Source organism: Salminus brasiliensis, chromosome 10 (genome assembly GCF_030463535.1).
Source record: "Salminus brasiliensis chromosome 10, fSalBra1.hap2, whole genome shotgun sequence".
Classification (NCBI taxonomy): domain Eukaryota; kingdom Metazoa; phylum Chordata; class Actinopteri; order Characiformes; family Bryconidae; genus Salminus; species Salminus brasiliensis.
Window position 1 is genome coordinate 16,777,930 of NC_132887.1, and position 16,405 is coordinate 16,794,334.

The 16,405-nt window shown below is 39.6% G+C and overlaps 2 protein-coding genes across 2 annotated transcripts in view; one reads left to right on the forward strand and one right to left on the reverse strand.

The window, feature by feature from the left end:
• Positions 1 to 10,802, forward strand: part of LOC140564230 (connector enhancer of kinase suppressor of ras 3-like) — a 60,969-nt gene extending 50,167 nt beyond the window's left edge. The window contains exons 16-25 of the mRNA XM_072689489.1: positions 3,789 to 3,842; positions 4,616 to 4,655; positions 4,755 to 4,924; positions 5,748 to 5,821; positions 6,060 to 6,131; positions 6,221 to 6,285; positions 6,431 to 6,555; positions 7,655 to 7,985; positions 9,250 to 9,440; positions 9,561 to 10,802. Of these exons, the coding sequence (XP_072545590.1) occupies positions 3,789 to 3,842; positions 4,616 to 4,655; positions 4,755 to 4,924; positions 5,748 to 5,821; positions 6,060 to 6,131; positions 6,221 to 6,285; positions 6,431 to 6,555; positions 7,655 to 7,985; positions 9,250 to 9,440; positions 9,561 to 9,758 (1,320 nt within the window). The 3' untranslated portion in view covers positions 9,759 to 10,802. The remainder of the gene's footprint in view (positions 1 to 3,788; positions 3,843 to 4,615; positions 4,656 to 4,754; positions 4,925 to 5,747; positions 5,822 to 6,059; positions 6,132 to 6,220; positions 6,286 to 6,430; positions 6,556 to 7,654; positions 7,986 to 9,249; positions 9,441 to 9,560) is intronic.
• Positions 10,803 to 11,059: 257 nt separating this feature from the next.
• LOC140564231 (calpain-1 catalytic subunit) overlaps positions 11,060 to 16,405 on the reverse strand; it is a 30,741-nt gene continuing 25,395 nt past the window's right edge. Inside the window, exons 11-22 of the mRNA XM_072689490.1 lie at positions 16,141 to 16,307; positions 16,017 to 16,028; positions 15,707 to 15,915; positions 14,394 to 14,421; positions 14,201 to 14,257; positions 14,020 to 14,077; positions 13,869 to 13,933; positions 13,701 to 13,769; positions 13,533 to 13,611; positions 13,264 to 13,380; positions 13,102 to 13,154; positions 11,060 to 12,335 (exon numbers count right to left, since the gene is read on the reverse strand). Coding sequence (XP_072545591.1) covers positions 12,309 to 12,335; positions 13,102 to 13,154; positions 13,264 to 13,380; positions 13,533 to 13,611; positions 13,701 to 13,769; positions 13,869 to 13,933; positions 14,020 to 14,077; positions 14,201 to 14,257; positions 14,394 to 14,421; positions 15,707 to 15,915; positions 16,017 to 16,028; positions 16,141 to 16,307 — 941 coding nt within the window. The 3' untranslated portion in view covers positions 11,060 to 12,308. The remainder of the gene's footprint in view (positions 12,336 to 13,101; positions 13,155 to 13,263; positions 13,381 to 13,532; positions 13,612 to 13,700; positions 13,770 to 13,868; positions 13,934 to 14,019; positions 14,078 to 14,200; positions 14,258 to 14,393; positions 14,422 to 15,706; positions 15,916 to 16,016; positions 16,029 to 16,140; positions 16,308 to 16,405) is intronic.

The window sequence follows — 16,405 nt, forward strand, 5'->3', positions numbered from 1 at the left end:
GCCACAACACACCTATCATAGCCTGGCTGACAAATGAAATCACATGAGATAGTCTGACTTAATCATAATTTGAAATACTGAAAAAGTAAAACAGCTGGCCTAAAATTTAGCAGTCTTAAAATGCTAAAATATCTACTTTTGATGATTTATATTGTATTTATATTATATTTATTGACATATCTATTTTAATTGTAATGTAAATATATATTATGGAGTTAATAATAGGTCAGATCTCCTTTCCTGTGCCTAGATTTTTTAATTAAAAATAAAAAAAATAATAAAAAAGCGGTGGAATCGACTCTTAAAATAGTCATCGATTCCCTTCAGTTGCAATAGGAATCAGAGTCGACTCTGGAATCGAACAGACAGAGCCTCTAAACGGGAGAGCTAGACTAAGTTAAACGAGTACACGGCGACACCCACTGGCTTCTCCGGGTATTACAACCAGTTACACCTATGAAGCCCAAAACAGGACAAAGCCTAACTTAGCGCTTTAAAAGGGTCATGTCTGGGCTTCTCGGAGCAGCAGCCTACTTTCCTTATAATGCTTAAAGAACTAACCCAAAAGGCCAAATTGCCACTTTGTCGCCATGCTCTCCAGAATTCTTAACAATATACACAAGACTCTTCTCTCCAAAAGAGACGGTTTTCAGGCGAAGCTATGTTTACTGAAGCGCCGTGTCCAGGTAGGCAGCTGTGAGAAATGTTTGAGGTGTGTTGTGGAAGAAGTGAAGGAAAGGCTGGTCATGGCGTGATGTTGTCTGTCTTAGTTATTTAGCTAGCTAGGCTAACTGGGTTCGAGTTGTTTGCAAGCGTGACTGGAAATGTGGCTTGGCCCTGTTCAACCACACGCCGCGACCAGAGCTGATCTGAATAAGTTCCCGTTTCCTTTGTCAGTGGGGTTTTAATTTCACACCTGCAGCTGCCGATTTACTGAAGCTCTGAAGCTCCTAGTCAATGTAAATGTCGTCCCCTTTGCTATTGTATCAGCGTGCGGTCTTTACCATTGAGCTGCTGGTGTGGAAATTAAGCTCCGGAAGAGCTGTGTGGACACTGCCCTGCTGCTTTTTGCGTAACGCATTAAGGAGAAGTTTTGAGAAATGAGTGGAGCGCCTTTCTTTCCCCCTCTGCTGAGTTGTTAGAGGAAACATACAGACTCAGGGAAGCTGGACCTGGGGGTTTATTTGGCTGTCTACCTGCCCGGGGGAGCGTGACTGACAGGTAGGTCCAAAGCAGACCGCAACATAGGGGCTTGAGGAAGCCCGGACGCACCACGCTGTGATCTAGGCTTACACAAAATGCACTAATACAGTTTGACCGTCTCAGAGTAACAATGCTGATCTGTGATCAGTTTACGCTTTTTACGTAACATTGAATAGATGGGATGTTCAGGTTGGGCACTATTTTGGGGATTTTGAGTGCTGACAGAGCTCTGATGATATACTACACACACTGGATTGTCTCAGAAAAAATACATCTAAGAATAAAGATGGACTGCTTTATGTTCAGCCCTCTTAATTGGCTTAAAATGGCAATTGCCATGTTTACATCACTGATCTTAGATCAGTGTTCTTTTTCTGATATAATATATAGGCACAGGAGTTAAGATGGCATATCATTATTTGTGGGTATCAGTACCGGACTACTATTAGAAAATACTGGATAGGATCTTGGAGGGGAAAAACAGAATGAATCCATTCCAGTCCTGTCACACATGCAGTCTGAAATAGCACACACACATCAAGTAATGTCATTTGTCAATGTCTACTTTTGGATCATTTTGAGTAAAGTGCTTCCATGAAAAACAGCTAATTTTTAATGGCAGCGCTGTAGCTTTTACTCTAGATTTCAGTATCAGGAAAAAATCGTGGTTGATCGTTTACATACACTCTTGGTTTGGGTGGTCAGGACCAACCAGAGAACCTCCATGAAATGGAAGCTGCTGAAGTACCAGTGTCACTGGCTACTGTGAAGCTTTACATCACACATCATCAGAGGCTACTGTCCAAAATCAGCACCTTCAAGCTTGACTAAAGTTTGAGTTTTTTGGCTACAATGACAGGAGGCATTCGACCTCAAGAACAACATACCAACTGTTAAGCATGGTGGTGGTAACCTCATGTACTGGGGCTGTTTTGTTGCCAGTGAATCTGGTACATTACACAAAGTGGATGGAATAATGCAGAATGAGCACTACATCAGAAATCTTCAGCATAACCTCAAACCATCGGCTAGATGGTTAAAACGTGAACACAAAGGTGGCTATGCAGGCTTTTGGAACGGCCTTGAGTTGAGTTCTGACCTCAACTCTGTCAAAAATATGTGGACTGTGCATGAAAGCTCGGTCTGTGCCAGAAAACCAGCACATTTAATCGAACTCTACCAACTTTGCCAAGAAGAGTGGTCGAAAATACACCCAGAATTCTGCCAGAAGCTTGTTGAAGGGTAGCACAAGTGTCTGGTAAAGGGGCAGCTGGCTAAAAGACATTACGACAACCTTACTAAGGGTTTTGCACCAGATAAACACAAACCTATTAGAACCATGCTTTAGGACTATAAGGCCCCTCAGCATTGAGTAGTGGATCTGTGTTCTCTGGAATGATGGTGCTCCTTCCATACTTTTGGGATGGGTTGGGGGTGAGGTGGGATGGTGATCATCCAACATCCTGACCTCACTAATGCGCTTGTGGCTAAAAGCTATCAAATCCTTACAGCAGTGCTCCGAAATCTAGTGGAAAACTTTTCATAGACAGTAGAGACAGTTATGTCAACACTATTTTTTTTATTATAAAAAAAAAAGAAAGAAGATGACTTCAAAATGAGTGTGCAGGTGTCCCAATACGTTTGTCCATATAGTGTACATTGTACACTCTTTCTATACAGCTGAATGTACAGTGATGTATGATGTTTTAGGAACATGAGAAGTATAGCCTATGTATCCGTTTGGGGGCTCGGTTTGAAGGCTTTGCTCTTGTGGTTGACAATGATGTAATGACCATGACGTGAATGACGCTGTTCAATAAATAGACTTGACTTAATTGTCTGTAATTGATGACGTGTCTGAGTTAAGTGTCAGGGCATATGCATAGACCATTTTCTTGGTGGTTGCCTGTGGTGTTCTGCTGAGAAATGATCAGTATAATTCTGCTCTGAAAAGACCATGTGTCATTGCCCTGCACTCATATGTGTTGCAGCAGAAAGGGGAAACTTGAACAAGTTGAGGAAATTGAGCAATGCCCAGCTTCGTTTAGCTCGGTGTGTGCATAAGTGAAAAAGCCTGCTGCTAGTTGCTTTTTCTTTGCTTTAGATACAGCCTTGTCCGTGTGTTCACTTATCATTTAGTGTTTTAACCCTCATTCAGGAAGTAGATCTACCCATGATAGCAATAAACCATATGATGCTTAAATTGTTGCAGCGTACCCTGTTTAGAGCCTCAGGCTTCCAGTGATGAGACCATGATTGAGTCAGTTGCTCCTGTATTCTTGTTGTTGTTGTTGTAGTGTAATACTGGTTTGCTCATGGGTTGCTTTTTCCCCTCATTATAGTTGTTCTTATGATCTCTAGCCTGTGATGTCATACCTCACCACTTCCCTGAGAGATGAGCTTACAGCTTGATGAGCTTACAGCTTGAGGTTACAGCTTAGTTTCGCTCGTTTGATGCATGTTTGTTTTTTTTTGTTTTTTTAGTCCAGCAACTCCGTTTTGGAGTCGTTTTGTTGGCAGCCTCTTGTCGTGGAGTTTCTGTGAGCACCATTTAACCTTTTTTCTTGGATGTGGTTATGTTTCAGGCCTCCTTCCCTATTTCACTAGCCCCTAGAAAGGCTGCAGATGAATACAACCCCGTAAGTACAGCACTGTGTGTGCCATTTCTCGTGTCATATTGGCTCTGAACTGAGAAGAGTATAGTTTGCAGTTGACCGTGTTCAGGGAGGCACACATTTGACAGCACATTGAGGATGCAGTCTACAAAAGAAATTACTTCATGAGGTTTTTTTTGGATGTCAGTTCTTTATTTTTCTATTTATTTCTAATATTACTGTATTTTTGACTGCAATTCGAAGGCCAATTACCCAATCCTCATTTGTGTGAACTCTCCCTATCACTAACAATGCCTGCAACATTAGGAAGGTGTGCTGTCTGGGCTGATGCAAATCCTTAATTAATCATTTAATTAACTATACTATGTTGAGTCTGCTATATATGGTGAACTGACTGGGGAATCACTATGGGACAGCTGAAGGATATCAGTATTGGCTGATATTTGCAGTTATAAATGTTATATTTTTCTGTAATGCTAATCCAGGTAGATGCAGCCACAATTAGCTACTTTTATGGATGTCTGTGTATTTACATTGCAGATATATTTACAAAAAATTTTGATAATCAGCATCAAGTCAAATATTTTAAACTGGCACATCGTACTACACACTATATTGCATTCCTTCTGCAAAAAGCACCTGGAAATGCAGTTCTAGTATTGTAAAAATTTCTTCAACTGTTATGACATAATATTTTTGTCAGATTGTAAATCCTTACTGTGAGCTGGAATGAAACATCTCCATCTACATCGCCCCACGGTCCTCCTTTCTCTCTCTGTCCATCTGTTCATCTGTAGGTATCCCTTAGACAGAAGACTAAGAAGAAGACTCGAGGAGGTGGGCCAATGAAACACAATTATAAAATAAAATAACCTGTAGAACCGTTGATGTTGATGTTTATAGTCATCATTTAAAGAAATGACTTTGTTCATACAGGCAATGCAACAATGAGCAGGAGGAGAGTTTCAGTGAAGGAGCTGGACCCAGTGGACTACCAGGGCTGGCTCTACAGAAAGAATGAAGGGAAAGGCTTCCTAGGCATCAAGTGGAAGAAATACTGGTTCGTTCTGAAGAAAACCTCACTCTACTGGTACACCAACCAGATGGTGAGTGAACTCACTAAGTGAGTCATTCTGACACTGTCTAGCTTTACTGCCTGAATAGCTGAATCAGGTGTGAGAAAGGCCAACATTGTCATGTTTCCTGAGCTATTACATATTTCATTTGTCAGCTGTAGAGCATAGTGCCTTACTGGATATGCAAATGTGGTTTGAAAGATGTGTCAACAAAAAAAATCTATTATTGTATTTTTGGCAACAATAATGGGCCATTTGAATATGTTTGGTTCAAAAGATAAAATGGTATTAGAATCTGAATTTATTAGAACTCCATCCACATCTTAGTGTGACCTCAGTAGTATCTCTAAAAAAGATTACAGAAAAGGCAAAAATGTGCTTATCTATTTTTTGTGGGTTTATGTACAGAGGCTTTCCTGCCTTAAAATTTTAGTGTTGAAATGATGGAAAACCTAAGCATTTTTATATATTTGCATTAAAATGAAATTACACAAACTATAAAATGAACCCTTACATTTTTTTATTTTTTTTTATTTAACTCACTCTTATCCTCACACATACACTCTGCCATTGTTCTGCAACTTAGCCCTAGTCAAAGTCCCCCGACTGCAACATCCTAACCACAGAGGATGCCTGTGAGTCCCCAGTGTTCTCTTTTTTTTGAAAACCAAAACATGGTCACCCTGTTAAACATGATCTATCTATCTATCTATCTATCTATCTATCTATCTCTCTCTCTCTCTCTCTCTCTCTCTCTCTCTCTCTCTCTCTCTCTCTCTCTCTCTCTCTCTCTCTCTCTCTCTCTCTCTCACTCTCTCACTCTCTCACTCTCTCTCTCACTCTCTCACTCTAGGCTGAAAAAGCAGAGGGCTACATTAACCTGACTGATTTTCTGATTGACCGGGCAGTGGAATGCAAGAAGAAACAGTGAGTGATGTTGTCAACTCAATCAGGCCTGTTTAAACATGTAAAAATATTTGAATGTACATGTGTTTAAGTTAGAAAATGCTAAAATCTATCACTAATTCTATTATTAGTCAGCCTCTACAAATTTGCTTATAATTACATAGAAGCACTTAAACCCTACCTACCTGCATTCAGTGGAATAATTGGTTTATGCTATTACATTTCACACTGTTTGTTGTGCTCACTTTTCCCATTAAAGTGCCATTAAAGCGTGTCACCCGAAGGTCATGATCTTCTACTTTGCTGCTGAGAGCAATGAGGAAATGAACCTGTAAGATTGCTCACATTGTAAATAATAAAAAAAGAATACAGTGTAATGACCTCAGCATGAAATTTTATTAATGCTGGTTTCTGTTTCAGATGGTTGAATAAGCTTGGCCTTGCATCCATTCAGTACGAACCCACAGAGAGCCATCATCCAGCTGGTGAGTCTTTGTGTGACGATGGTTAACATCAAGTAATTTGCTCAGCTTGTGATTGAAAGCCATAGGTTTTCACATATTATGTAAACTTATTGTGCAATGTGGTAGATTTACTGTTTGTGTGTGTTTATGTGGGGATGCTCTTCAGAATGCTACAGTGAGGCGAGTGATCATGAGGAGGCTGAATCCACAGAAGCTCCCCCTCCACCCTATTCTGAGCAGCTGAGCCACGGCTCAGTGATTATGAACAGTCCACCGGGTACTGGACTTTCAGTGAGTTAACTTCTCTGTTCCAGTTGTCTCCAGTACACGTAACTACCCTTTTTCATGTTTCTAACTCTTGTTTGCTCAGAAAGATGCAAACAGTGGCCTCAATGATAGACAGCGCCTGAATGTTTTGTTCCAACCCAGTGTGACCTGAAAATTCACGTCTCATTTGTTTGGATTTAAATAGATCTTCACCAGATTGTACCCTATAGTTACCCATGTAGCATTTTCTTTCCATTGTTATTATTATTGTCCTAAACAGAATTCAGTCAGGAACACTTGTTGTCTTGTTGGCACAAAGATCCTAACCCTAGTCCCACACCAGAAACTGCAGTGCAGTGGACATGGGGGTTTGTGCAGTTTTATGATCCAACAATGCTTTGTGAAAGCCAAACAAATTCAAATGCACTAGGGAACCACACACGGGAAGCAAATTTCACATATGAAATCATCCTATCTTGTTTCCCTTTCTGTAAGTTTGCTCTTCAGCATGACTGCTTCTCCATTTGGGATAACTAGCTCTGAATCAACTTTTTAACAAGAAGTGCAGTCGTTTTAATGCTTTAAACCAGCGTTATGTAGCATTTGTACCTTAAAATATCAAAATCAAAATCTAAAATTAATAATAAATGCAGCATTTAGTGACCTTTTACCATATCCTATTCAGAATTTGAAATGAACAATAAGCACAGTAATTTTAAAACGTTAAAGCACCATTATGTGATAATTTTACCTAAAAATAAAACAGATTAAATATCATAGAGAGGGTAGTGCCAGAAACTGCTCACAGAGTTACTGCACTAACAAGAATTGCGTAACTCTCTGTTACCAGTCATAGTTCTATAATCCTGTAATATTACTTCAAAGCCTCAGTGTTTCTTTCACTTTAGGTACCAGTTTTAAATCTCTCATCTTGCAAAATGCTTGTTTTAAAATGTAAAATGGTGGCTCTGCATTAGACTTCCCAGCAAGAAATGCCAGTACTTATGGTGTTGCTTTAAAACACTCACAACTGTATTAGTTACTTTATAATAGTAAGAAAGTGGGCCCTGGCAGTAGCATATTATTGAGACTCCTCAGACTTCTCTGTTTGTTCATTTTCTAGGGTAGCCTTCCTCCTCCGTATTCGTCTCCTGTACCCAGCGAGGCCCCGCCTTCCTCGCCCGTCAGCACTATGACTTCCCACAGCTCTGTGTCTTCCCTGGCAAAGCACCGCCAGTCCTGGCTCGACTTGGTCTCTCACGCCACCCCTGCTGCTGCAGAAACTGTGGTGTGCTCTGCTCAGGTTCATGCTCCTAGAACAGCAGTAGAAGAGGCATTACGGAGCAGTGAGGCAGCTGCTCCATCTCAGGACCTCTTGTCCAGAAGAGTCAGGATGGAGCAGACGGAGCAAGCGTTGCTTCAGTCAAGGGAGAACTTGACTACAAATGACTGCAGTACGTATTCATAGCCCCCTTAAGTGCCTCCATCACGATATTTGCTTAACAAATCAAAGCAAACAGATTTTCATTTCAACGTTAGATGACTGTTGTAACTCTTTATGTATTCACTGGCTTTAACGCTAGTCTCATTATTTAGCAAGGATTGGAGTGTAATTAGCAGTTCAATAATTACAATGATGACTTGCTATCTGTTTTTGATTGTACACACAAATGCCCATTAGTCACACACTGATGATGCAGAGCAAAAAGAACACAGCAGAGCAAATAAGAACACAACAGAACTGTAGAAACAGATGTTCAGCTGAGGAACAGTGGGGGAGGATGTGCTATAAGACTATAGACTTTCAATATCACTAACAGCTGTTAGTGATAATATCATTTAGTCATTTGAAGACTTATTTTTCCATTTAGGCAATATAAATTGCCAGAGGAACTATTTGGAAATAGTTAATTGAACATTCATGAAACCATAAATACAAGTAAACAAGATTATTTTATTATTAATACAAATGTATTTATATATGTATTGAAATATTATACAGACTCACTGAGTACAATGAAATATTATATACAATCCAAATATAATGCAGATACATCCAGCCAGCTTCAGGTAACGCTCACATCTACCATCTATAACCTCAGTTATTTTAAGCATGGTGTGATTGTTTGTGCCAGACAGGCTGGTTTCAGTATTTCTAAAACTGCTGTTCTCATGGGATTTTCAGCACATCAGTCTCTAGAGTTTACTCAGAATTATGCATTAAAATATCCAGTGAGCGGAAACATTTCTGTGGCTGGAAATTCCCTGTTCATGTGAAAGTTCAACCACGAATGGACAGACTTTTCAGATCTGACAGAAACTCTACAGTAACTCGGATTACCATTCTGTACAACTGTGGTGAGCGGAATGCACAACACATCCAACCTTGAGGAGGATGAGCTACAACAGCAGAAGCATCACTTCGGGTTCCACTACTGTCAGCCAGGAGCAGAAAGCTGAGGCTGCCGTGGACACAGTCACTGGGCAGTCAAGAGGATGATTTGAGAGCAAAGGGAGACTCCACCCTGTATTAATTTTGCATTCCTAACAACGTGCTCAGAGAGTGTATAATATAGAGTATGTATGTGAAATATATGCTTATGTAATGGGGTGAAGTTATTTTAACATTACCAGTATTGAAGACGGGTTATCATTTCAGGTCCATTAGTTACATATGCTTATTGATACTTATTCAGTGTTGTTTTTTGTTCTATTTAGATGGTGAGGAGAGCACTGCTGACGAGATGGAAAAACTGTATAAGGATTTAAAAAGGGCCAGCCTATCTCCCACTGGTGAACGGAGGCCGTCGTCTAGACGGGAATTTAGAGCATCCTTCGTAAAACGCTGCAAAAACAATACGGTCAATGAGAAGTTACATGTCATCAGAACCCTCAACAGCACACTGAAGGTCAGTGTTTTACACCAGACCTTTAACCTTTTTATTAGTGATAACAAAAGTATTGCTTCTAAGGGGCAGTACTGGATTTTTTTCCGGAAATAATAAACATGCTCTTTGTGTTTGATCTAGGCTAAAGAAGCAGATGTCCTGACTCTGGATCAGATACTGGCTGACCCCTCCCTGACTGCCAGCAAATTCAGGCAGTGGAAGGAGGATAACCTAGTGCTGCTGCAAGAAATGCACCTGCGGCGTTCCGCTCCGACTGAGCACCACGAGCACCCCACTTTAACAGCCGCAGCCCCACCTCTAACCGAGACGAGTGTATAGACAGTTCTAGGTATTATACATAGTTCTTCAGAAGATATGCAGGCACTGCCAGACTTAAATGGATTTTAACTTGACAATGTTCAAACATTTCTCATCACACATCCGCCATTTTTAAAACTGAAGGATTTCTACATGTGTGTATTTATTGTTATTTTATGATCTGTTACTACCCTCATGTCCCTGCAGAAAGCAGGAGAGTCTGACAATGGCACTGCATACGACTGCTCTCCTGGAGTGTTTAATATGACAGTTTTACAATCTGGTTGCAGTCTGGTCACACCAGGCACAATATACTGGTATTTTTTCTTTGGGCCTTTCAATTGCTCATTTTGTTTATAGTGTCACTTTCCAATGTTGATATGACCCGATCTTCCCGTAGTTGTCGTTCATTCACAGCTTTCTTTCCACGGCTGTTTCACTTATATGGATCACTGTAGATGCAGAGCTCCATTCATTATGTTCAGATTTAGTGTAAACGTGAGACCAGCGAGCATCAGTTCTGTAGCCGGAACGCCTTTCTGATGAGGGAGGTCAATGGAGAATGGCCAGACTGGTTGGAGCTGACAGAAAGGCTACAGTAACTCCGATAACCACTCTGAACAATCGTGATGAGCAGAAAAGCATCTGATAGACGGACTGCAACAACAGAAGACCATGTGGGGTGCTGTTTCTGTCAGCCGAGAACAGAAAGCTGAGGCTGCTGTGGGCACAGGCCCACCAAAACTGGACAGTTCGAGACTCAAATCTTGATTTCTGCTGAGGCACACAGATGGTAGGGTCAGAATTTGGTGCCTGAGGGTGTCTGAGGTTTTACGCCTTAGTCTATTTGCATTTAAGCACAAAGTGTGTTCGATTCCTGTGGTTTGTATAGTTTGTTCTTTTTTGTATTTGATTGTAAATAGACATGTTTTTAGTCATTGAACTGGTTTTAAACCGTGTACAGTTTTAGATTTTTTTTTTTTATTTTAACTTCCAGCATTGTCTAGAACATCTTTCCAGTTCTAGAAGAGAAGAGAATAAAACACTCATGCTTAAACTGACAAAGTGTGATGTGGATTATGTACAAAGATGTAAAACAACTCGAACGCCACATAATGGTTGTCTGTGTTCCACTGACAGAAAAAAACTACTTCTACTGCTATAATGCAGATTTCAAATTTCTCACTCCTTTCACTGAACTTAACTTTCTTCTATGATGTTTATATATTTTGCTGCTGCTACACAAAAACTTTCTATCTCTTAAAGTGCAACAAAAGAAAACTTTCAAACTTTGAATGGAAAAAAGATTTTATTCCAAGTCATTTTGAATGATTTTTATTGGTCCATACATCATGAAATTCTGTTACAATGTAAAGACTGTATCCACTGTACTAATGTGTGTTAGTGCTGCACAGCTAACTTTGAGATTTTATTTTAAATGGGTTTCTAATTTTCCAAGTGTACATTTTTTTCTTATACTCCTGCAATGACAGTTCTGCACATTCTAAAACAAATTAATATAACATTCTGCAAACAAAATGAACATTTCCATGTTTTTTGTTTTGTTTAATTTGTTTGTTTTTGTAATGTTTCATGTTTGATGTCTCATGTCATTTGACCAGAAGTTCCTACATGTTTGCATCATGTTTTCTTTATGGTGGAAGGCTTGTAGTCTAATCTATCTTGGCTGGGCCAGTTTTATTAATTGTACACCATCACTGGAAAAAAAAAGAGAACATACATCTGATAACATCTGATGACAAATGCAGCTGTACTATAAGGCCTCAGTGACACAAGGTTCAGTGTACTGGTTAGTTTGTCCCACTGAACTATTTAAGGCCCTCCAGTCTTAATAAAAATAGCATTCTTAATAAAACCTCAAAACCATTGAGGTGGGTGTTTATCATTATAACACACAAACTAAGCCTGCTAATTAACTGCACTGCACTTCCCAAAAGCATCTTAGCACAATGATCATTCTTAAGTGTTGGACTGAGCTGAGGTGGTCTAAACATGCTTTTGGTAAACTGGGTCTGGATGAGCTGAATCTGGTGTATTTGAACACACATTAGTCTTGAACCTTTTAAATGAACTGGTTATAGGTTGTTGTGAGGGATGTTTACTGCCACCAGATGGCAGCCTTTCACTGAAACTACTGGACACCCCCTCTTTATACTCCACTTGCCTTTTATTTTTAATCCAATCCTGCTGTAAAATGTTCTGAATACTGGAAATTAATGTTTAATTAAATCATTTAGGACATGATAAATTGAGGAAAGAAAAATGAGGCTGAGAAATCTATTTAATTAAGTGTCTAAATACCATCACCATTAGTACAGGCCTATATCTAACCTAGCTTCTGTTTTTTTTTTTTTGTTTTTTTTGTTTTTTTTTGCATCATTCTTGTAAGAGGACCTGTCAGTAACTCCACTAAACAGTTAATAATGAACAAAATGATGTTTTACAAGACCTTACAAAAACAGTCTGATGTTTTCCTTTAAACTGAGGTATCAATATGCACGCATCAGCAGAAATGCTCACAACGCTGGCAGAACATCACCTATTTCTTCTTCAGGAGTACATGGTGAGGCGCAGCCACTAAAACAAGAGAAGAGGACCAGATTATGGAATCAAGTTCGACCGAATTGATCACACTAGTAAATGCACCAGACTAACACAGAGAGGTGGGCAGTAGTAGTAGCTACATTTATTCTGTTACGTATTTAAGAAAGTGATGGATTTATACTTTCCTGAGTGTCTTCAGTTCTCTTACTCAGGTACAGAATAATTTTTCTGCTGTTTTTTTTTACTTTTTGGCATTATTTGAATCTGGCAGCAGCTTTTTACACTGTATCAGAAAATGTAGAATAAATGGAACAATGTGGGGCCTGTATGTGTAGCCTAAATGGGAACTAGAACATTTTGTCCTCAGGTTCCATGTTTGCCCCACATATGAATGCCCACAAGGGTCAGTGATGGGGCCAGGAGGGGTTAAGTATGGGACCAATGTGATATAAAGGTGGGCTGTAACATTGGAGCCAAATAACAAAGTATGTACAAACCCACTCAGAGCCCATGCCTACCTGGAAACCACCTAGCCCACATTCCACCCATGTGAGCCCCACATGAGCATGGTGGCTGGGGAAATGCTCCAAAATAACATCGATATTGACTTTCACTGCAGGTTAGAAGGTTAAAGTTGCCATTTTGGACTTTCCGCTGCAGTGCACTATTAAAGGCACTAGTTGTAGTAGTAGTAGTAATGATACTTTGACTTGAGCATAGGTTAAGTCAACTCTGCCCACCTCTGCTATCTCACAGAATGATTTCTAGGAAGTGTTAAAGCAGCTGTTGAGAAAAGTACCTCATCCTCTTTAAGGTGCATTTTCTGTCCATCTGCGAGTTTTCTGAATATTTCTTATGAACAGAAAAGGCAGGTTAAATGAAACTGATATGAAACTGCATTTAGCCGAACTGATATCTTGATCTCATACTGTACACAAGCAACAGAAGAAGTAATGCTTACTGGCCATGCGGCCCAAACGAAGAGCCAGACAAATGAAGTTCTCCATGCTGATTCGCCCACTGGAATCACCGTAGCGCAAGGTCATGAGTTTCAGCAAGCTCTCACTGACACGCAAGCCTGGAGGCAAACAGGGCAGTAAGCTCCACCAATTGAAACTTTCATCATATGTAAATACTCTGAGTATCCCTGAATGAAGAAGCATATCCATTTCTATTACATCTCAGAAATGCAGTACCAGAGTCTACAAGCATAAATACACTGAAATCCACCTGTGCCTTCCACAGCATTCTGCAGTTCATACAGAGACAGAATGCCATCTCTGTTCTTGTCCATGCTAAAAAAGATATCCTGCAAAGATAACTGAAGGTTAAACCATGTGGGAGAGACCTGCCAAGACAAACTATTAGTTTAAACTATAGAAGCCTTTGTGTGCTTACCTTATACAGACCAACTTTAATCAACAGCTGAGACAGTTCTTCTGGATCCAGTGTTCCAGTAAGTGAGTGCTTTTAGAGAACAGTTAAGGAGCACCTGGACTGTGTTTTTTTTGTGGGATGTTTTCTAACTTAATGCATTTTCATAGTAATGATGCAAGTGAAGGATACATCCATCAATGCAATGATACTGTGGCAAGCTTCCAAGCTGAAGCCTCCTGTGCGTTGTGCATCTCCTACAAGTGGATTGACAGATGAGTAATCTGTATCTCATGCTCTGTTATCTGTAAGGAATCTGACACACTGGACTAATTGGACTCACCCATCACAAACCTCTGATTTAGAACTTTTTGCAGCTGCTCTGCAGTCATGTCTTTATACTAATTCCAATACAAGAAGGCACAAACAACTCGTCATGCATTAGCACAAGAAATCATGTTCAACATCAATCACTCTTGTGTATAAAATCCAGTGAACGCCTTTGTTAAAAGGTGAACATTTACCTGGTCAGACATTTGCCGGGTGAATGGAACATGTTGGTTACTGTCCGTGGTGTCCATCTAAACACGATAAATGACATTTGAACACAGAAAATCATAGTCAACTTCTAAAGACATACATGCTAGTGAGTGCAGAGTGGAGAGAGAAAAAATCAATATGAAAAAGATTATAAAGCAAATGAATGTGTAGCAATACCTTGCTGGTGTACATGCTGAAACTCTCTCTAATAAAAAAAAAAAAAAGAATGCATGTAAAATATATATTTGGCATAGTACATTTGACTCATTTCAGTCCTCTTCAAACACTGGGCACAATTAATGAAGGCCTTGCTTATATGAACTGAATTGTGTGAGAGTAGTAGGGTGCGTAGATGAGTAGTAATAACAGTAGCAGTAGTAGTATTAATAGTATTGAAACAGTAGTGATAATAATAATGATAATAATAATAATAGCTGTGTTAATAAGACTGCCGCAGTGATAGCAATAGTAGAAACAGTAGAATAGTAGAAGTTACAGCTTACAGCTCATTTTTGCTTATGCAGTGGAATAGCAGTGTAATGCTGCGTTTACTTGCTAGTCAGAATCTCTTACTTCCTACTTGTGAAGCAGTTTTACGAGCACGTCACGTTCAAGTGCTTTGTTGTTGGAGTGACATGAAAGATGCCAGCTATTGTAGCATTGCACCGCACATACAGAGCAGTCAGTTTCCTAAAAAGAATTGTTCTATATCAGATTAAATACACATAGAATACAGATCAAAATGATGTGCACTTCCATTAACAGCTGCTGTGCTGTTAATATATATATATATATATATATATATATATATATATATATATATATATATATATATATATATATATATATATATATATATATATATATTATGTACCATCCAATACTGATTCTCTCTTCTCCGCCATGTTAAGAGAACATGAACTCGGGAACTCTGGTGTTTATTATCTATGAATTTCACACTAGAAATTACGACTTGAGGCACCATGCCTGATGGTAGGTGTGGGGTATAAAGCCCCCCATTGAGCTGTGGAGCAGTGGAACTGTGTTCTCTGGAATGATGGATGGCGTCCATCCAACACTTTTGGGATGAGTTGGGGAGCTGGGGATGAGGTGGGGTGATGATCATCTAACATCCAATAGTGACCTCCTCATTGCTCTTGTTACTGGATGCCATCACAGCCTCACAGCAATGCTCCACAATCAAGTAAAAAGCCCCTGGACAGTATAGACAGCAACTCCAACAAAAGCAGGTGTTTCAATACTAATGTAGTGTATTTGCTAATTATGCTGCAAAGCTGCAGTGGAGAGGAGGCAGATCTAAGCATAGCTGGTTAACTCAACATCACAGCTGTAGAAGCAAACTTTCAGGATAACTGTGTTGTGTTTAGAGATGGAAAATTCAAGTCCTGCTGCTTAGCCATCCAGGCAGTTGGAACTTTCTGGACCTGAATTGTCCATCTCTATGTGTCGTATTGCATCAAAGCTCATACTGAGTGTGGGTCTTCATCATTGAGAGAATGCCCAGGATGAAGGAAGCCGATTGATTGGGATGGTAAGTGTGAGGTACAATGAGGTACTCTCCTGGCTCCAGCGTAAAATAATCCATCACTTCACGGGAATCATACATGACCTTAGTGAAGGCCACAGGAGGATTTGTTTTAAAGAAGGAGATTGGAAACTTCCCTCTAGAGCCCTTCATCTACAGGAGACAGATGTGAACATCACAATTTAAATAGCAAAACATAATTAAACCTCTTCAAATGGAATCATCCTCAAGCAAAGTCACTTAGCTGAACGTACCTCTGAGGGGACCTAAAAACAAAGGAGATAAGAGCTATAATGACCACATATAGAATAGACCATCTGTTTTCTGTTTAAAATTACAGCTTTAAATGGACGTACCGCTGATTTAACTGTTACTGACCTTAAAAATACTGAAGCCAATGAAAAGTTTTCTGATAAGCCGTCGGTTCCTCTTATCAGGTTTTTGCAAGACTGACACAAGTATGTTAGGCCCCTGTGTGTGTTGTTCACAGGGCTTGCTCATCTTAAAGATGTTCACTCGAAACTGGGGGTTTGTCCAGAAAGTGTCTAAGACAGGCAATCAAGAATTATAATGATATCTAAGAATCTCTTCAAATTAGATTATTTGTAATTCAATTAGATTATTATAAATTAGATTATTATAA